At 41.8% G+C, this 22337-nt stretch overlaps 1 protein-coding gene across 4 annotated transcripts; it reads right to left on the reverse strand.

The window, feature by feature from the left end:
- Positions 1-41: 41 nt before the first annotated feature.
- LOC135582745 (K(+) efflux antiporter 4-like) lies at positions 42-21302 on the reverse strand. Of its 4 annotated transcripts, none has more exons than XM_065191442.1 (20): positions 20878-21301; positions 20204-20247; positions 18542-18600; positions 18309-18387; positions 18086-18147; positions 17925-18000; positions 17669-17743; positions 17194-17265; positions 17005-17088; positions 14729-14797; positions 13827-13904; positions 13574-13662; positions 6311-6407; positions 6096-6149; positions 3912-4007; positions 2617-2805; positions 2458-2535; positions 1875-1919; positions 1530-1616; positions 42-942 (listed from the first exon to the last, which is right to left on the reverse strand). In XM_065191442.1, exons 1-20 carry the CDS (start codon positions 21125-21127, stop codon positions 829-831), a joined length of 1797 nt encoding a protein of 598 aa, XP_065047514.1. In that variant the 5' UTR covers positions 21128-21301; the 3' UTR covers positions 42-828. The 4 variants fall into 4 exon arrangements, with proteins under 4 accessions (XP_065047514.1, XP_065047516.1, XP_065047515.1 ...); XM_065191443.1 differs by lacking the exon at positions 42-942 and adding an exon at positions 948-1444; XM_065191444.1 differs by lacking the exon at positions 13827-13904.
- Between the last annotated feature and the right edge of the window lie 1035 nt (positions 21303-22337).

Genomic DNA, 22337 nt, shown 5'->3' on the forward strand with positions numbered 1-22337 from the left:
TACAATAAATGTCTTAAGAAATACCGTAGTTAACATGTAGATTAAGTTAGGAATAGGAGGTGATCTCATTAACTTAATCTGGGAGCAATCGAGCCCTTGATAGACCCAAATTAGGCCGAATGGATCAATCGATTCAGACCAGAATTCTTACTAGGTGGTGGCACCACCAGGGTTGGCAGTGACACCGCCCAAGAGATGGTCTCCCAGGAAAGCTGGGCAGTGCAATGGCCCACAACAGTTGCATGTTCTATGGGCTAACTCGACTCTCTATCTCTCTCTCACAGTTTGCATCCACTACTGACACCACTAGGTTTCTGAAGAAGCCCTCGGTGATTGGCTGATCTCCCTAAACTCTTAATAGGTCAAATCAGAATAAAGCCATCTTCTCGGACGTGTTGGCTTCAAACATACGGAGAGGCGTCTCTTGCGCAGCTGCGGTTCTCATCTCGAGGGCTCGTCACGCTCCACCACCTTCTTTGCGAGATCAAAGCTAATCTACCTCAGCTCAAGTCATCATCCACGATCAAGTAGCATTAACCATGCAGACTGCCTTTGCACAGCACATACCGCCCGTGTACTGAAAAAGAGGTCGCCTCGCCAAAGTTATATGAGGTCTGGTCGCTGCATAAACGCCAACTACAATTCCGCTGCTCTGAGGCACGGCCGGCCAATAGCACGAAAAGCTTTGGAAGAGCAGGAATACCGACTGAAACACCATGATCAAAACGAGGACGGGAATAGACCTTGGAAATGATCTCTATATGTCTGCTTCTTGGATATGATCTCGATACAGTCTCTTCATCTTCCTTGAGCCCAACAAGAATTGAATTAGGGTGACCTCCCCTGCCCTACGTCGACGACTTCGACATATTTCGAGGCTGGTTTCTGTGTTCCTCTTGCCTGTTGAGGTACTTCCAACTCCTGTCTTGCTATTGGATGCGTCTGCATACAACACGAACCAAATTTTCTTTTCAGAATTCAACCCGCAAAACAGTATATATGCTGCACCAAATTAACATTCCCTGCTACAGTTTGTCTAAATGAATACATTTGGGTATTATGCCATTTCTCTCGACCGTCCTATATATCACCCCAACTAACATACATTTCAAAAGCACTTTACACCAAAATCTGCACTGGCATAGGATGAATGCCATCCCATCAAGCGCCAGCCAACCTCCAAACCCGAATGAGAGCCTTCTGCCGTCCAGATGAGAGGCAATTCAGGGGGGATCCCATTTATGATATTGAAATTTCATATGGATCTTGAGGTAACATGGATCTCGACTCAATTCATTAATGAAGCTAGTGGACCAAAGTCGCTATTCTAGCTCCATCATGCATTCTTGTGAATTCCTTGTCACAAATCATGAGAACCCTGAATCATCAAAGCTATGCGCTTATTTGCACTATCAGAACGAAGGCAATCACCTTTATACCCTAACTGCACATGGAACTGGATTATTACCATCAACCAGAGCACCAAAAACATCCAACAATGGCAGCGGTCAATGAAATGACTTCATTACCTCACTGCTATCAGAGTTGAACCACCGCAGCAAAACTCCAAGATGAACCACTGCAGGGATCAGCTTGAACAACAATGGAGTGGTCACCTGAAAAATATGTGAAGTTGCTTGAAGCCAAAAATAAAAGAAGAAGAAAACATGAGGTTTTTAGCATGGCATGTGTAACAAGGACGCTTTAGGACACCCATCTCAAGCAAAGAATAATTGTCAATTTAAAGGTCAAGTGAAAGATATGAAGGGAGAGAAGCCCTATGCTCAAGTAATATGTTATTAGCAGTAGCTAATAGGCAGTTGTTCTATTTAATTACCACATTCCAAAGGATAAACTTCTTAAGAACTACATACCAAGCTAAGTGCAGTCGTCCCCAATAGTAAGAGATACAGTTTACCCTGTCAAAAGCAAAAAAAACAATCGTATGGTCACATGACTTGGTAAAAGAAGTCACATGATTACAAGGACTTAATTACCAGTTAAAAAGATTCATGGTTAAAATATTGATGTCTGCATATTGAAAAGACAACCATATGAGAACCTAAAGTGTATATATGCATGAACAACTCAACCAGCTATTGTCAACATGGAGCAGCATTGTGACCTGCTCATCAACCTGCATTCCTGAATTTATGTTTTAACTAATAACACCTTACAGCTGCACCAGACATAGTGGTCCTCTGCAAAAGCTATATATATATATATATATATATATATATATATATAGATACACACACACACACATACATGAAGAATGAAGTTTTGATGTATATCAAATGAGCATCATGTCGGCTATTACATATTTAGTTGACCAAAGAAACCAAAATTGTGTTTGGATAAATAGTTCAATAATGAAAACATTCAAGCCTGTATCTAATTGAATTTAGTAATTTAATCATTATGAATCAACACAAAAGAAACTAGAAATTATATTACCTCAACTAGATGAAGATTTGAAGCACGACTTAAAAGAACGAATGCAAATTCTCCAATCTGAGCCAGAGACATGCCAACCTACATAAGAAGGCATTAGAGAAGGCTTATAAAATGAAAAAAGGAACTAAACATACAAGTACGAGGGAGTTAGAATCTTACAAGAAGTGATGTCTTATTATTGTAGCCAAATCCTTTTACAACAATGGTAACCACTACTGTTTTAACAATGATTACCAGGATTACAGCTGCAAACAAGATATCTACATGATTCCAAAGGAAGTGGACATGAATTAGCATCCCAATGCTAGCAAGGAAAAGAGCTGCAAAGAAGTTGCGGATAGGTTCAATCTGCAAAAAGAAACAAACCTGAAATAAGAGAATATACATTGAATAAATAAAAGAAAAATGATAACCAACAAACTTGATGAGTATAAGAGCACATTACTATATTCAAACTACCATAAAAGGAAAGTGATGATAAAATTTCATAACTCCCATAAAATGAAGCATAAATATTAGATTTTTTTCTTGATCTTCTCATAATAATTAATGAACTTTTCACCAGTCAACACCAGTAGTGTGCTGGCACATGCACAATACAACACTTAGTTTCTTTCATAACCAAGTGCATTTTGACCAGAGATAAAGTGATGGAAAGTAGCAAAAGGTTTAACTTGTAAGTATAATCCATGAACTAGAAATCACCTTTGTCTCCACAGAATTAATTGATTTGGATCTGCAGTTCCAATGACCTCAGTATGTATGTTAGTGTTGATTGTTTAGTGCAACTGAACTGAATTTAAATGGGTCAAGGGACATTTAGTGTGTTTGGCATCGTTAAACAACTGTCAGGTTCAGTACATTCACCCATTGAAGATGAGAGGTATTTTAACATTTCAAGTACTAGGACAACAACATGCCATAATTTCCCAACTATGAGGTCTACATGGATCATTTCCAGTTTTGGGGCTCTATCTGTTACCAGTCAAACTAAAAGCAACGGAATCTCCTTTATTATTTTAATAAGTTATCTTAGTTCCTCATCTAACTCTTCCCACACCACTGATCTTCTAGTCAATTAAACTAGTTTAAGTGGGCCATTCATTAAAAATGGGATAGGTAAGTTCCTATTTACCAAATATATGATGAAGTTGACTTTTGCTCCTGCAAAATGAAAAAGGCTTCTTTCAGTGAAGTAGTACACTTTTGCACTTCGACACGTGGTTCGTGGAAACAAAAGTATGGAAGCTACAACACTCATTGAAGCCGCACAGGTGGCAAAATTAAAACCAAAAGCTTAATCCAATCAAATGAATTAAAAAAATCAGTCAGAAGTAAAGAGTAAAACCATCAACTTCTTCAGATGACAAAAGGCTGAAAGAGAAGCATAATCAGTGTCATAACTTTCTGTTTTATGTGAAACAAGTCAACAACAGTAATAAAAATGTCCTTACTTGCTCAAGGGTATGTTGTGAAAGATCTGTGGTTGATATCATTACTCCAGCAGCAAATGAACCCAATTCAAGACTCAGGCCCAACTTGTCACTACACTGAGATAATTACCAAAACAATCAATAAGAAATGCATCCACACAGCAGCATTTGAAATAGTTTGTAGTAAAATTGAAGGCACCTGACAAGTTCATAACATCATTAGGCACAAACTTCTAGAGCTATGAAGTTAAACTAATGAGTTGCCACAAAAATACATTGATCCTTTAGAAATAACTAACATAGATATCTCAGTCCTAGAATTGGTGGGATGGAGCAACAAGTCCTTAATCACAAAATTCACTAACCTACTAAAAGATATAGATCTGAGGCAGAGAGAAACCTTCAGGATATTTACATTTTACACCCAACTAAAAACAGATATGGCAACTTTAGGACACTCAAATATTGGTTCCATGCCAAAATACTGATCATTTGTTGTGGCTTTTAAACCTGAAGAAAACTCCAATTCCTTTTTTGATTGTTCCTAGTTCAGCCACATAATCTGCTCAATTACAATAGCTACCAACATGTGAATAGAAAAATGGTTAGGGATTTAAGATGACTTCAAGAAAAATAAATTACTATTCAAGGCACCAATCAATTGGATTTTTTTTAAACTACACTGTGAACACGTAATTCTGTTCCCAACAATAACAAAAAAAAAAATGGATATGTTCACTTAACCAAGGAACACAGTTTCCACTTTCCATAATGAATAAATGAATTCCAAGAGGATGCAAAAAAAATTGGATATGTTCACTTAACCAAGGAACACAGTTTCCATTTTCCATAATGTATAAATGAATTCCAAGAGGATGCAACAGAACTTGGACGTGATGAACATTTAAGTTCATGTTTCAGAAGACTCAGAGTAAAAGGCAGGGGCAAATAAACACATAGATGATAGTTATAGAAGAAAAAGCATAATTACAAGAACGAAATATAAGACAGCTTTTGACAGAATTAGAGAGTATCCATGAAGTAAACAAGGCAAAGGCAACACAGATGCACAAACTTAATTTGTTTTCATGCTTGAATTTACAATATCAGAAAATGAGGAAAAAACACAAGTTTAGTATCAGATTGTCGTACTTGAGTGCAGGATATTGGAAATCTAGAAAACAAGCTTACATAAGATTACCCAAGTAAATCCCAAATACAATGTCCTTATTGATACTCTTGTTGTCATTTGCAACTTTGCCTCAAAGAAAGATGAGAAAAGATCCACCTTTTGGCCCCAGAAGCTAGGGTCTAGAACCCGAAATGTCAAACCAATGCTTTCATGTTTTAGAGAGAAAGTGCAAGGAAAGGTTCCACTATGCTAACTTACCTAACTTGCAAATGATTTAGAAACAGGTACTTAAGTAGTCAGATGATACCAAATTTTGTCTGAACCAAGGTATACAATTTCGTACCGTACCGGAGTTTCGACATTCGCTCGTTACGGTACGAAACTGTATACCGAGTGATATACCGTTCGGTATATCGCTCGGTATATATATATATATAAAGGCAACGTCGCATCGCCTCGGCAACGTCACCTTTTCCTTCTCCCACGTGGGGCGACGTCGCCTTTTCCTTCTCCCACGCGGGGCGACGTCGCCAAAGCGATGCGACGCCGCCTCGTTTATATATATATATATGGCGACGTCGCGTCGCCTCGGTGACATCATCGAAAAAGGCCAAAAATATTTATATTATATATATATATATATATATATATATATATATATATATATATATATATATATATATATATATATATATATATATATATTCGTCCGGTAACGAGAGATCCGCGTACCGGTAAGCTGACGAACTGATACATACCGCCCGTACCGAATGGTATTATTCGAAATTGCATATCTTGATATGAACCCTCCACTGACCCTGATGCTAACTGTAATTAATGTGCCACTAAAATTATTTACCTTAAGAAAATAGTCCGCAAGATATTAATTGATCGAGTTCTCATCTGGGTGTGACTGATATCTTACAGCAAATCTTATTTAAGCATGAAATAGTTTAAATGCAAAAGGCAGTTATCAGATATCATTTACCACAACAGAGACAAAGAAATTAGCACTAACATACAGAGAAAATGTAAGGAAAAAGCTAAACAACTGAAAGTAATTGGAGACAAACCCAAGCAACTAGTAAACAGAATGCCACCGATGCCAATTGATAGAGTTCATTGGTCTGCACAAATAACATGCAAGTCAGTGAACATTATGCACACACCCCATGTATTAGAAGACTTTGAGCATGAAAAATGGAGAAAAGTTTATAATAAATAGTCTGATTTTGAGCATGATAAATGGAGAAAGGCTTATATAAATAGTATTTTAGTTGGAAGATACCTGAGATGAAAGACTAATCATCAGCCTGAGAAACCAAGGCACACATGTACGGGATAATATAGAAAGTATTGCCAAAAATGTGCATAGCACAACCAACCTGGTAGCAGTTTCAACAAAAGCAGTCAACTCCCATTTCCATTTGAGCAATTTAATAAGAAGCATAAAATGACAGAGCAACAAAATGAATTCATAATCTTGACATAATTTTATTCAATAACAGTGATTTAAAAAGCGCTAGGCGCCAAAAGGCGCCAAGGTCCACAAACGCCCGAGGCGCTAGGCGCTCGCCCGAGCGAAACGAGGCGCTAAAATATAAAAAATATATAATATAATTAATAATTTTTAAATAAATAAAAATTAACAACATTAAAATCAAAATAATATATTATTAATCTATTAACAGAAAATTCATCATTTCAAAATTCAATAAACTTAATATTAAGAGTATACTGAGCCTTATGGAGAAACGAGGAAGTAGCGACGAGCGACGGCGGCGAGTGGCGGCAGTAGCAACGGCGAGCGGCGGCAGCAGCAGCAACGGCGAGCGACGGCAGCAGCAGCAGCGGCGAGCTGTGTCACGAACGATCGTCGCGCACCCGCAACAACTCCGTTCAACGAACCGTTCGTCGCTCACACCCGCATGTACAGCTGCTTGACAGCATGTTTTCTCATGGTTTTGGGTCATTTTGCTGTAAATCTGTAAGTTCGAACAAGCTGCAGCGTTGCAAAGCGATCGCTCACCGAACCGAGCAAAACAACCCCAAAACAGCCCAAAACGGCTCCGTTTTCGCATGCCGCGGGAGGTGAGCGAAGTGCTGCCTCCGCTCACCAAAATGTCAGCCATCTCAGCACCCAGGAACCCCCCGGGTGGCACATGGCTGGATGGGGTTTCGGTTATATACCGGGCGTTGAACACTCTTTCGCAAGTTCGCACGTGACCTTTACGGGAACTTGGTTTTGCGCCCGGGACCAGGTGAGCGGCTGTTTGTGGGCTTGCAGCTGTTCGTTCATCCTTGAAAGCCTTGTTTTTCTCCCTCTCCCTCTTTTCCCTTGTGCACACAAGGTGTTCGACGATTTGCTTGTAAAGCTTCCCTTTTCGCGAGACTTCGGGACTTGTCCGTTGCTCGTTCTTTCGATCTAACTTTCTTTCTCTTTTACAGGTCCTTCGGGACCTGCGAGAGGTTACAAAGTGGCTGATCCTTGCGGAGCAAGATCGCAAGGGCGAAGCGCGACTTAGGCAACGCAAGCTAAGTTCGCGTCTTTGCCGCACGGGTGACTCGCGACTTAGGCAACGCACGCTAGCTTCGAGTCTTTGGCCGCAAGGGTGCCTCACGCCTTAGGCAATTCCAGCTAAGGTCGTGACATTGTGGTATCAGAGCGGGCAAGCTCTTCGATCGAACAGCGAACGAACTTCGCAAATTCGCCATGGCAAAGCATCGTGGCGAATCAAGCAAGACGGGGCAAGCCGGAACCTTGCCCCAAGCAGCCGCAGGTGGGCTGCATGTGCACACTCGCTCTCATGCTGTTGGAGCCGCTCACGAGGATCGCGGCAGCGAACAGGATGAGCGAGAAGTTGGCAACTCTCCGCGAGCGGAGGAAGCGCAATCTGGTGCGCTAACTGGGAAAAAGAGTCATAAGGAGAGACTCACGACGGCGGAAACTCGCCTGGATGTTCTGGAAGCGAGCATGGAGGAACTCTACCATGGCCAACAAAGGCTTGTTGGGGTAGAGAGCTCGCAAGAGGAAGCGAAGTCCAGGATCGACAAGGTCGAGGCCCTAGTCGACCGACTGTCTGATGACACCAAGGACTCTGTGCTGCATTTACAGGATGTTGTGGCGGAACTCACGGCAAAGGTGGCTATGCTCACAAGAACGCTAAATGCGGGAGGAGGCAACACCCGCGTTGCACCGCCACAAAACTTGGGGGCACCTAAGCCCCATGGATACGGAGGGGCTAGAGATGCCAAGGAGCTCGAGAACTTTCTGTTCGACATGGAGCAATACTTCCGAGCTACGAGGCCCGATTCTGAAGATACCAAAGTTTCTATAGCAACAATGTATCTGAATGGAGATGCGAAACTTTGGTGGCGAACTCGTTGGATGGAGATCCAACAAGGTCGGTGTCGAGTCGACACATGGGAAGACTTGAAGCGGGAGTTGAGAACTCAGTTCCTACCGGAGAACACAGAGTTCGTCGCAAGGAGGAAGTTGAGACAACTCCGCCAAAGTACCACCATCCGAGACTACGTGAAGCAATTTTCTGCACTAATGCTGGACATACAGGACATGTCCGAGAAGGACAAGTTGTTCAGCTTCCTTGATGGTTTGAAACCATGGGCTCAACAAGAGCTGAATCGAAGGAATGTTACCGATGTGGTCGGGGCAATTGCAGTTGCAGAAAGGCTCACCGACTTTGTTTCCTCTGAAGACCCGGCGAGAAGGAAACAATCTTCAAGCAATCGCCCTCCAAAACATTCTCGAGGGAAGGAGCTCGGGGGCGAACAAAAGAAGAAGAGCTCCCACAAAGGGCCGAACCCTAAAGGCAAGGCCTCAAAACCTGGAGGATGCTTCTTGTGCGGAGGACCGCACATGGTAAGGGAGTGCCCACAGAAACAGGCACTCAATGCTTTGACGGCTTCCATCCACCCTCCCCGATCGGACAAGGGCAAAGCTGTTGCTCTTAGTTCGAGCAGTTCAGAATCCAGCAGCGATGACGAAGAGTCGCAAGGACCCCGAATGGGAGCAATGCGTTTGTTGAACGCTATGCGGGGTCAAGTGGGGGAGAACAACAAGACAAAGCAACAGAAAGCAGGAAGTGGTGAGTTGATGTACGTAGACATCAAGCTGAATGGCCAAATGACCCGTGCAATGGTGGACACGGGCGCTACCCACAACTTCATAGCCGATCGTGAAGCACAGCGACTTGGGTTGATCTTGGAGAAGAGCCCAAGCCGAATGAAAGCGGTGAACTCGGAGGCCAGGCGAATCTCCGGGTTGGCGAAGGGTGTTCCTATCAAAATCGGGACTTGGAGCGGAAACACCAACATGATGGCCGTGCCACTGGATGACTTCCAAGTGATTCTTGGAATGGAGTTTATGCACGCGGCGAAGTTGGTGCCGATGCCGTTCTTGAACTCCCTATGTATGATGGGAGGCGATGACCCCTGCGTGGTTCCCGTCTCTCGGAGAGGAACCAAGGAGCCCCAACATATTTCGGCGTTACAATTGAAGAAAGGGGTGCGAAAGGGCGAACTGACATTCGTGGCTGCTATGAAGCTAGAGCCACTCAACGAAGAGGCCATTCAAGAACCTGCTGTGGTGGCGAACATCCTAAAGGAGTTCAAAGACGTTATGCCACCCGAGTTGCCGAAGACTCTTCCACCACGCAGAGGCGTGGATCACAGTATCGAGCTGGAGCCAGGAGTGAAGCCTCCAACGAGACCACCCTACCGCATGCCCCCGCCAGAGTTGGCAGAACTCAGAAAGCAGTTAGGTGAACTGCTAAGCGGTGGTCTCATCTGCAGCTCAAAAGCACCTTTCGGAGCTCCAGTTCTCTTCCAGAAGAAACAAGATGGGAGCCTCCGATTATGCGTCGACTACCGAGCCCTCAACAAAGTAACAGTGAAGAACAAGTATCCCATCCCGCTCATTGCGGACTTGTTCGATCAATTGGGCAAGGCGAAGTATTTCTCAAAACTCGACCTTCGGTCGGGATATTGGCAGGTGCGCATTGCTGAAGGCGACGAAGCAAAGACTACTTGTGTGACCAGATATGGAGTGTTTGAGTTCTTGGTGATGCCTTTTGGCTTAACCAACGCTCCGGCCACATTCTGTACTCTCATGAACCAGCTATTCAAGGAGTATTTGGATAAGTTCGTGGTCGTCTACTTGGACGATATCGTCGTCTACAACCAAACGCTCGAGGAGCATGTCAAGCACCTTCGGACGATTTTCAAGGTTCTCAGGGAGAACATGTTCGTAAAAAGGGAGAAATGCTACTTTGCTCAAACTGAGATCCTATTCTTGGGGCATCGAATCGGTGATGACTCCATTCGGATGGACAAGTCGAAGGTGCAAGAAGTTGCGGAATGGCGAACTCCAAAGAAGGTGCCAGAGTTGAGATCCTTCCTTGGTTTCGTCAACTACTATCGACGCTTCATTGCCGGGTATTCGAAGCGGGCAACCCCACTGACGGAGTTGCTGAAGAAGGAGCAGCCTTGGAAGTGGTCGGACAAATGTGAGATAACATTCCAAGACCTGAAAGCTGCTGTCCTAGAAGAACCAGTGCTCAAATTGCCAAACTATGGAGAGCCCTTTGAAGTCCACACAGATGCTTCGGACTTCGCTATTGGAGGAGTACTCATGCAGGAAGGTCATCCGGTGGCCTACGAGAGCCGCAAACTTAACGAGACCGAGAGGCGGTATCCAGTGCATGAGAAGGAGATGACAGCAGTGATTCACTGTCTACGAGTTTGGCGACACTACCTTCTCGGGTCGCGATTTGTGCTGAGGACAGACAACATCGCCCTGAGTTATTTCCAAACTCAGAAGAAGCTCTCCCCAAAGCAAGCACGGTGGCAGGACTTCCTGGCTGAATTTGATATGGCAATGGAATACAAGCCCGGGAAGGTGAATGTCGTGGCCGATGCGTTGAGTCGGAAAGTGGAATGCGTGAATGCTGCACAACTGGAGGGCAGAGGCCAAGCAAGTCAGTTACACTCCAACTTCCTTTCCCGAATCAGAGATGGACTGTATAGTGATCCCCAGGCAGTTATCCTGATGCAGCTCATCAAAGAAGGCAAGGCACGATGATTTTGGGTCCAGGAGGGACTTGTTTACACAAAAGGGAATAGGGTTTATGTTCCCCGAGTGGACAATTTAAGGCGTGAACTCTTAAAAGAGTGTCACGATTCCCTTTGGGCTGGACACCCCGGCATTCACAGAACGTTGACTCTCGTGGAGAGGGCCTTCTACTGGCCAAAGATGGGGATTGATGTGGAGGAGTATGTTCGAACATGCCTTACTTGCCAACAAGACAAGGCGGAGCAGCGGAAGCCGGTGGGACTTTTGGAGCCGTTGCCCGTACCAGAAAGGCCATGGGAGAGCATTTCCTTAGACTTCATATCAAGTTTGCCACCTGTAGGGGGACTTGGATCGATACTCGTGGTGGTCGATCGATTTTCAAAGTATGCAACTTTCATTGCTGCCCCCCTACATTGTTCATCTGAAGAGGCGGCCAGACTGATGATGAAGGGTGTAGTGAAGTATTGGGGAGTCCCACACAATATCATTAGTGATCGGGATGCTCGGTTCCTGGGACGATTCTGGACCGAGCTATTCAAATTGTTGGGGTCAAAGTTATACTTCTCTACAAGCCTCCACCCCCAGACGGATGGCCAGACTGAAAGAATAAATTCGCTCTTGGAGCAGTATCTCCGGCACTACGTGAGTGCCAATCAACGAGATTGGGTGAAGCTGTTGGACATCGCCCAATTCTCCTACAACTTGCAGCGGAGCTCTGCATCCAACAAGAGCCCCTTCGAAATTATCACAGGACAACAACCGTCGACTCCGCACACTATGGCAATTGAGTATACGGGGAGTAGTCCATCAGCCTATCATTTCGCAAAGGAGTGGCATCGAAATGCCGATATTGCGCGAGCTTACTTGGAGAAGGCGGCAAAACGGATGAAGAAGTGGGCAGACTTGGGAAGGCGACCACAAGAGTTCAAAGTTGGCGATTTGGTGTTGGTAAAGCTCCAACCAGCATCACTCCAATTCTTCAGGAACAGAGTTCACAAAGGATTGGTGCGTAAGTATGAAGGGCCCTTCCCAATTATCAGTAGAGTAGGCAATGTTTCTTACAAGTTGCAGCTGCCGGCGTGGTTCAAAATTCACAACGTTCTTCACGCCAGCAACCTGAAGGCCTACCATTCGGATCCGCAAGACGCTTCTCGAAGTGTTCCAACTCGGCTTCCTCCCATCACAGCCTCCTACGAGAAGCGAGTGGAAACCATTCTGGCGGATCGTAAGATAAAGCTACCCAGCGGAGCGGAACAGACAGAGTACTTGGTGAAGTGGCGAAAGCTTCCCCGAACTGAAGCCAGTTGGGAGCCTGAAGACGCCCTGCGACATGAAGAAGAAGTCATCAACAATTACCAACAAGCGTCGACGAGGGCGTCGACAGTTTAAGTGGGGGAGAATGTCACGAACGGTCGTCGCGCACCCGCAACAACTCCGTTCAACGAACCGTTCGTCGCTCACACCCGCATGTACAGCTGCTTGACAGCATGTTTTCTCATGGTTTTGGGTCATTTTGCTGTAAATCTGTAAGTTCGAACAAGCTGCAGCGTTGCAAAGCGATCGCTCACCGAACCGAGCAAAACAACCCCAAAACAGCCCAAAACGGCTCCGTTTTCGCGTGCCGTGGGAGGTGAGCAGAGTGCTGCCTCCGCTCACCAAAATGTCAGCCATCTCAGCACCCAGGAACCCCCCGGGCGGCACATGGCTGGATGGGGTTTCGGTTATATACCGGGCGTTGAACACTCTTTCGCAAGTTCGCACGTGACCTTTACGGGAACTTGGTTTTGCGCCCGGGACCAGGTGAGCGGCTGTTTATGGGCTTGCAGCTGTTCGTTCATCCTTGAAAGCCTTGTTTTTCTCCCTCTCCCTCTTTTCCCTTGTGCACACAAGGTGTTCGACGATTTGCTTGTAAAGCTTCCCTTTTCGCGAGACTTCGGGACTTGTCCGTTGCTCGTTCTTTCGATCTAACTTTCTTTCTCTTTTACAGGTCCTTCGGGACCTGCGAGAGGTTACAAAGTGGCTGATCCTTGCGGAGCAAGATCGCAAGGGCGAAGCGCGACTTAGGCAACTCGGGCCTCGCCTCGCCTCGCCTGAGACATTAGCGAGGCGCTCGGGCCTCGCCTCGCCTCGCCCGAGCGCCTTTTGCAATCACTGTTCAATAAGACTAAAATAATTAGACAATTTACTAAGAACTCAAATTATTGAGGAACTACTACAACCTGCATACAGTGTGTTATATGACACAATTTAACAGTGGATCACAGAATGATATGCCCCAAGTGATTAGTAAGTTACAATACACAAAACAACTGAAAAGTGTAACACCAACTGTACGAAACAATTGCTTTCTTGTAAATTCAGCATCCAGAAAAGTGCACTGCTTCCAGATAACAACAAAGCAGCAACTGAAAGGAAAGCAATTTAGCAACAAAACAACATGTGGAAAGAGGTATTACTTACGACTTAGTAACTGATACAAGCCCCTGAAATATACCAGATGTGCCACCCAAAACTGGAAGTAGTGCAAACAACAAGCCAACAGCACAATCCTAGCATAAAATTGAAACTTAAACATAAATTCAGGATCTTAAAAAGATGAGTATATCTGCAGCTGCAAGTTTCCCTGGCTTCTACCGATATCCGGTCAATGCAAAGAGCACCACTGGTAAAAATATTACGAGAAATTTTTGTTTCATAACTTAATCCACAGCACCTGGAGTATGAGGGTCCCAACAGTAACTTGACCATGAAGGGCATTAACACTGTTTCTTTCCATCAGAAACTTCAAAACCTGCATGAATTGGTTGCATTATTAGAAAAATGTTCCACCTTCTGGCAGGTTCATTCTGTTTTTGTTTTTCATGCCATTTATAACAAATAAGAGCATTTTATTCCATGTTTTCTAGAAACTAAATGGTCATGGAAATAGTGATGGAAAAAAGGAGAAGAAACAATCAACCACTCAAGAAGTGAGGAACAGAAGCTAACTAAGGCTGCCAGTACTTTCTGCCTCTAAAATTTCTTGGAGCAAATATTTTTTGCTTCAAGAAATTTCAGAGGGAAAATAACTACTCACAGAAAAAATAGTCAAAAGCATCACTTCTGATACCTTATCTTTAAAGATATAAAACAGGAAAGAAAATAATAAATTGGTCATGTTAGCATGAGAGCAGGATCTTTGTACTCTACCACCTTCAGCCAGTGGCACATGGCACCAGAATACATATTCAAATTGTCTTTCATCTCTGCAAAATAGAAGTTTCTAGCTGATAAGACAAATTGTATTTCATCTTTGGGAAAGAAAGCCTAAGATATGAAAAAAATGAGAAACTGCAGTCACTTGAAGTAACAGCTAAAGTACATAGTTTAAGAGGAATCTCTCTTCATCATTTTCATTTTATACATGTATTAACTATCCCTGAAGCAACTTATAAATTATAATAAGTCACTATTATAGAAATTGATATGGAACTCCAGTCTCAAACAAATGCCATTTTTTTATGCATTACATTACAAAAATACATATGCAGCTAACATAGAGAAATGCATTTCCAAGCAAAGATATACTCCATTTATTGCACTTGGATTTCTGTTATATCTTAAATGTAAACTCACCACAGCAGTTGATGACATAGACAAGAAGGCACCAACAAATATTCCTTCTGAAGTTTTGCCTCCACATAACTGCATAACAGTGCAGCATATGGTTTGGTGTCAATTGATGATGCATAAAGCTTGATGAACACAAACTTCAGTGCAAAAGAGAATTATTATATCCCAGTAACAATCGGTAAATAGCAAAATAGCAACAAAAATATAGTTAAACAAGAAACTAACAATTTTTCCACAATGAGAAGAACAAACAATAACATGAGCCACTAATCATACTCAAATCTTATATAAAAAAAAAAAGTCATTTTGAAAGTCATTAAAAAAACAATAGACATTTCAAGTTAAAGATCCAAACTATGCAAAGTCCTTTAAAATACTTATACTAATCTGCATAAATAAAGATGCTCAAAGAAATGGTGACCCAAAAGATTTGCCTTAAAACTCTTAAGGAAACAGTTCAAAATATTTTTTGATAGGCAGCTGAATATGATTTATGATTAATCATAGACATTTTTGTCAATCAATTCACCACACACAGAAAGTGTTGTCAGAATCTTATTACTGAATAACTTGAATTTCATAATCCACATAAAAATGGCCTTAAACAAACCCAATCCTGTATTTAAATCAGTTTTATATATGATAACAAGGAGATATCAAAATATCTGATTATGCTATTTAGCTTTTACGAATAGATGGGAACAAGAGAAGGCACTACAAATGTCTAAAGGAAGCACTGTTACTATGATGAACACAAGTTCTAAACAGCCAGCCTTCCTTAGATAAGGTAACCATATAAACAGTGTTTTCAAAAGGCACTTGGGCACTTATCTAGGCGATCGGGTGAGGCGAGGCGAGGCCCGAGCACCTCGCGAAACCCCCAGGCGCAGCGCTTCAATGAAGTGCTACTCGGGCGCTCGCCTGAGCCAGGTGCCAGGCACCTCGAGCGAGCACCCAAGCCAACTTTGGTCAAGTTCAAAATTTGATTCAATTGGACGTACAAATTGGTTCAATCGAACCAACTAACATAGTTATCCTAACACCGTCCAACCCCCTCCCTCGCATGACCCAGTAAAAGAAAACAAAGGTGAAAGAAACCCTGCATCTATTGCCTTTATTCGCTCTGCCAACCGTCGTCAGCAACCTCGTCCAATCTTGTTTGCTGCTGCAGCTCAACTGTCGTCGTTGCAACTCATCTGTCACTGCAGCTCGTCTAAACCCTAAACCTCTTCTGCCGCTATAGCTCTGTCTGCTGCTATAGTAGCTCTGTCCGCCGCTAATGGCAACCTCTTCCATTGCCTTTGTTTGTCGCCTTCGCACGCTTCGTCCGACGCTGAAGCTCCGTCCACTGTTGTCAACAACATCGTCTGCTACCTTCGTTCGCCGCCTCTGCTTCCCCCACCTTCCTATTAATTAAATTGCTTCATCCATTCCCCTACCTTCCTATTATATCTACAACACCATGGGCAATATGCACTTTGATTTATACATGAAACTCCCTTAGCTTTTACTTGATGATGTCTTAGAGCAACAAAACATTCCTGGTTAACAAGATGCTTTTGGAGCAGTTTAATTCTAACATAGGTCTTGATAAACATGTTTAGCATATTTCTATTTAGTTATATATTATTTTAATTATAATATTTAGGAGCATCTTGCTTCGCTTGGGTGGACGCCTAAGCAAGCGCCTCGAGAGTTTTGAGACCTTGACACATTTTGACGCCTAGCGCTTTTTAAATCACTGCATGTAAAAGAATGTCCTAAAGACCACCATATGGTGAAAGCTAAAGATGAAATTTACTAGTGGTTGGCAAGCGGAGCAGATACAGATGCTAGCAGCCAATATTTTACCAAGCAGATCAAGGATCCTGAAACAGTCACTATTCCCATGCTTAGATCAAGAATTTGAAGGAGCCATTTGGACCAACAATCTCTCCTGTGTCAGCCAGTTGCAACATAAGAAATGCCTTTCATAGCCCAACATATTGATTGAAATGGTAATAAAAAATGAAGCATTGTAATAGGTTGTTGCAGTTTGTAAAGGTATCCATCAAAACATCACTGCCATGAACAAGAACCACAAGAATGACACCAATCAAATGTCAGCATATATGTATCTCAATGCATTGTGCCAACTGAACAAGAACATTATACATTTCCAAAGTGCAAGACAGAAAAATTCACAAGGTGCAGCATAGGCAAAATTAATAATGCATTGTATGATACTAAAAAGGATATTGCCGAATACAACTGCTATTAGAAGGAAGATTGAAACATACCGACGCAATTATCCCACACAAACACATAAATAGAGCAATTTGAAGAAAGCCTCCAATAATAGCCACAGCCCGAACAACCCGAAGCTGTAAATGCAATGCAACAGCAACTAGAATCAAGATGTAGCATATGAGTTGTGCAAATCTTCCACAGCAAGATAGCAGAACACAGAAAATATTTGACAAGATTACCTTAGTTATAGAGAATTCCAGGCCCAAGGCGAAAAGAAGGAAAATCACGCCAAACTGAGCTACTGTTTCAACCTACAAATAAAAGTTCCATCGTAGTGCAGTAAGCAAGTAGCATATAAAACAAAGTTAATACTAATGAATATTCTAATGATAATTCAATAAATAGTATAAGGAAAAATATAACTTTGTACAATAACTACTATTATTGACTAAAACAAGTTTTTCCACATAACCAGGTCAAAACTTTTCTTGGGTATTTTTAAGCAACAATTGTTGGCTTTTCATAGTAACCAAACAACACAGTCAAAATTTTGCATTTCATATATACATAAAAGTGAACAGTTAGAGTTGCTCATGTTGACAATGGGTAAACAAGAGAATTATATTTTTAGAAACAAGATATAAAAGTGAATAACCAAAGTTACATTACTCCCACAAAGAAAAAGTAACTGTCAACAAAGCAAAGGCACCTTACTTGCACCATTTCACTGATGAAACGAAAACCTCCAGGTCCAATTATTGATCCCGCAAGCAAGTAACCAGTAATTACCTGAAATACTCATAAATCAACAAATACATTCCTGTGGAGAGGACAACGGTGACATGCGGTAGAGAAAAATGCAACTACAACCCACAATAAAAGAACATGAGGCACAGGGCGAAACCTCATTAGTTTATCAAAATCAATGAATAAATTATAGAAATAAGAACATCGATTTTTTATTACTCACTGGCTGTCCTGCACAGGCAAATGCAATTCCACCACATGTTGCAGAGACAATGACGACCACGAGATCAGAAATCAACCTGCAGAAACAATGTTCTAGTATGTCACACAAACAAGTCATGGTATTAAAACTTCAACATTACCTCATAGTCTCATAATGTTCACCTCAGGTCTAACTGTAGCACAGGATATTTTGACTTGGGATTGGATATGATGAAAACGTTATCCTGTTATACAAAATTTATCATGCATTGAATACCTTCACTGAGAAAGTAACTGTCAAAATAAACATAAGCACATTGGTAATAGAGAAATATTCTTTTATCAATGTGTATCCAAAGAAATTCCTAACATGTAGGATTGAGGGTTTTCTGCAAACTTGTACCACCTTGCGATCTATTAAGGTGGGAATGTCCTCCGCTCGGTTCTCATTATCCAGATTAAAAACATCTTGAAACTGAAATGACCTGGAAAGAAGAATAAAATGGTTTAAAAGAGTCGGCTAAAAAAGTCATGCTTAACATCTTTCTGACTGACTAAATATGGGAAAATAAAGACAAAACTATTTAAAAAGAAACATATATGTATAAGTAAAAAATATTTAACAAGATAATCACATACTTCTCTTCTTTAGTTTCATTCTTCTTTGTTGTAACTCTAGCTACAGTCTCCAGAACTGCCTGGTAAAGAAAAGCAGAAAAAAAAACTCAGAGGTATGTAATGATCCACTTCGCATTCTCAAAGAGCTTACTCAAAGGAAAAGATATCCAACCCAATTATGATAATTAACAATCCAAGCCACCAGAACTTCACCATGTATACTAAAGTAAATTCAGCACCAAGCAGTAATATAAGAAATAATGTGAACCTATAAACTAAACAAAAAACATTCACCAAAAATATAGGCCTGCTTCCAACAATTTGCTGCTAGATAGGTGGCAACATCAGAGTTAGTGCTGCAATCACCAACGCAAGCAATTGAATAGAAACAGCACCAATCAGTCCCATGAACGAGATGGAAAGTATCTATGAGCCATTAAATAGTACAGTTTGCATCAGTGACAGTAAGAAATATTCAAGTATGTATAAATCAAAGACTAAATAATCTTGTCGACATGGTTTATTGTCATCATTCTTCTATTTTCTTTTTAAATCAATGATTCCCATGCATCTTGTTAAACTTTAACAGAAAAAACATTGAATCAAAAACTGACGGCAACTTAAATTCTTTTGTATTTTCCAAATACCTTATGCACTAGACTGGTACCAGGCAGCCAGAGAACAAATTATATACTGTATAATATATATGCTCATAGATACAACATATACAGCAGTTTATCATCCTAGATTAAGCACTTAACAACATAAAAATTACATCTGTATACGCACATAAGTCCGAAAACAATAAATTCGCGTGTGATAATGTAGCTTAGCATCTCCAGATTTGTTGCCATCCAAATGTGGCTTCCCAACTGCGATAGCCACAGGCATAAATCCTTAAAAGCTGTTAACCATGATCTAGATCATGTAGGCATAATTTAAAAGATGCTATCCTACACAACTACCAACATGAACATCGGATTCTTACTGCATAATCTAGTGGATTCCAAAGAATCCTCTCTCAACCAACCATAAAATGCTAGTCTCCACAACCTAGTGTAACAAATAAGATGGAACAAATTATATACTGTATAATCTATATGCTCATAGATACAACATATACAGCAGTTTATCATCTTAGATTAAGCACTTAACAACATAAAAATTACATCTGTATATGCACATAAGTCTGAAAACAATAAATTCGCATGTGATAATGTAGCTTAGCATCTCCAGATTTGTTGCCATCCAAATATGGCTTCCCAACTGCGATAGCCACAGGCATAAATCCTTAAAAGCTGTTAACCATGATCTAGATCATGTAGGCATAATTTAAAAGATGCTATCCTACACAACTACCAACATGAACATCGGATTCTTACTACATAATCTAGAGGATTCCAAAGAATCGTCTTTCAACCAACCATAAAATGCTAGTCTCCACAACCTAGTGTAACAAATAAGATGGAAAAATTCATCCCGCAACAACAACAAAGAATGAACCACTAACTACCCATCAATACAAGTAGACCATGTAAAGATGTTCATTGAGCCATCTCCGGAAGGAATTTCAATCAATAAAGGCATCAAGAAACAGACATATTGTTTGTAACTGAAGGAAAACGAAAACCTTGTTGCTTACATGTGTGAAAAGAGAACCATCGAATGTTACACAAACATTACCTGTTTCTCGGCAACACTGTTGTTGAAGCCACCAGGATCAGTTTCTGCAGAACAAGCGAAATGATTAAATTGATCAAATCCAGTTGTACATCTAACAGAATAGGCATGTAGAAGAATGTAATGGTGAAAATTTGAAGGATCAGAAAATTCACTTTATGAACCCTTAAAAACTTGAAAGATCGTTGAGTAAAGAACAATACATTAACTGAATTACCACAAACGGGGCCCGAGATCCTCGAATGTGACCAACATTCCCCAGAGCCACAATCAAATTTTACCTTAATTACTCAAGATCTCACAAACTAACTAATATATGAACTTGTTAAGCAGCCCTTAGAATCAGCAATATAATTCCCAGTCTCCATTTCTCCACAAGAACCCCAAATTCCATTGTATAATTTCAGCATCCAAGAAAGCCAAAGACGCAACAGGTTTTGCAACTTAATTTGAGCAAAGAAATAGATACCCTAATTGATAGAGCAGAAGGTTGAAATGTTTTCGTGGTAATACACCCACTTTACTCAAGAATTCAGTACGAAATCAAGAACCGAGATCGGTAACCACCAATTCAAGAACCCTAACAAATTATCCTCTCCGATCACATTTCCACGCATCAAGAAACCCACCCTCCCAACAAAGAGCAAAAGAGACGAGGAGCTCAGATCTGCACGAACCTCCGCCATTCTGCTCGTTCTCGGGGAACTCCTTCTCGAGCGCGCGGTCGATCATGTCGGCGAAGCTACCCTCCTTGGCGGCCTCTCCCTTGAGCGCCTCGGTCGCGTTGGCCGCATCGGAGTCCCCGGCCCCAGCCAAGCAGGCGAGTCCGAAGAAGACAGCGACGAACAGGAACGAGAAGACGAGAGACCCAGCGGCGTCGCGAGGCCGCGGGGGCGGCTGGCGGCGACGGAGGTGCAGGCTCTCCATCGAGTTCGGAGGTGGCGGATCAGCTTTAACCGGAATGCCGAGAGAGGGAGAGACGGCGAGGTCGGTTAACCACCCCACCTCCCCCGTCTTCTTTTCTTCTTCCTACTCTTTTTTGGCTCTTCGCTCGGATCAAAGGGAAAACCTATCGGTTTATTTCTTGTTACTGTGATTTGGTTGCAACACCGGAAACCGGAGATGATGATGAGGAGTCGGGTGAGCTGACGAGGCTGGCTTGTGATGATCGATTTGTGACCGTCTGATGAGAGATCTCAGCTGACACTTCAAAAATCGGAAAACTTTTATTTCGATTTTCTTATTAAACATGTTATTCCGGGCACCCTTCCCAGCACGACATTTAAAGGTGCCAATCACACCTCTGCACACGTATCAAAGCATGAAGGGGTTATTGGGCCGCCCGGGCCATCCACACATAATAAATAATAATAATAAATAATAATAATAATAATAATTGTGATCATATGGTACCTGTGGGCTTCGCTCACAGTCCAAATGTTTCTCATTTCCACTTTTCATACCTGAAAATGGACAAAATATTATAAATAAAGTATATAACATTAAACAATATCAATATATTCATTCTTTTGGCAATTTCCAAAAGTTTTATCATTTTTTGAGAACTCAAAAGACCCATATCTCTGTTCTATAGTATTATTATAATTTAGAATGATACTTTTCTTGCACAGCCATTTCAAAGTTTTTCAATTTTTTAATATATTTTAAGTTTTATATTTTTGTTTCATAATTGTGTTGCATATGTCTACTTATTTGATCTATATATATCTCTACATCCATCCTCAGGAAGTTCATTACACACTTGTTTCAGTTTCATCCCCCCAAGAAGCAACAGCCTCTCATTCTTCTGGTGCTGCAGACCTATCTCACGATTCAGATGTTCTAAGAAAATGAATGGGGCATTTATTGTTTATTTCTTACTATAGATGTAGCTACAGAAATATATGAAGTGAAGAATCACACTTCAGACTCTAAAAAGGAACATTATAATCAATAGGAGTATATCAGCTAACTGCTGTTGACTCAAGAATGCTACATCCATGAACACTTCACATCATGTTCATGGCCTGTGGATGTGGTTGAAACCCTCCTCGATCGACGAGTTGGCAGCTGCATACACATCCAAGAGCTCGGATTTTGAATCTAGGCACTGTCCCTGTGACTCGAAACCATGCTC

Source organism: Musa acuminata, chromosome BXJ1-7, assembly GCF_036884655.1.
Source record: "Musa acuminata AAA Group cultivar baxijiao chromosome BXJ1-7, Cavendish_Baxijiao_AAA, whole genome shotgun sequence".
Taxonomy (NCBI): Eukaryota; Viridiplantae; Streptophyta; class Magnoliopsida; order Zingiberales; family Musaceae; genus Musa; species Musa acuminata.

Bases quoted from the DNA above. Each gene is read 5' to 3' on its own strand.
- LOC135582745 (XM_065191441.1), bottom strand. From the start codon at position 21,127: ATGGAGAGCCTGCACCTCCGTCGCCGCCAGCCGCCCCCGCGGCCTCGC. The intron at 2,806-3,911 runs GTAAGGACATTT...TTCTTTTTGCAG, and splicing joins CACAACATACCCTTGAGCAA to ATTGAACCTATCCGCAACTT. The intron at 2,536-2,616 runs GTAAGATTCTAA...CTTCTTATGTAG, and splicing joins ATAATAAGACATCACTTCTT to GTTGGCATGTCTCTGGCTCA.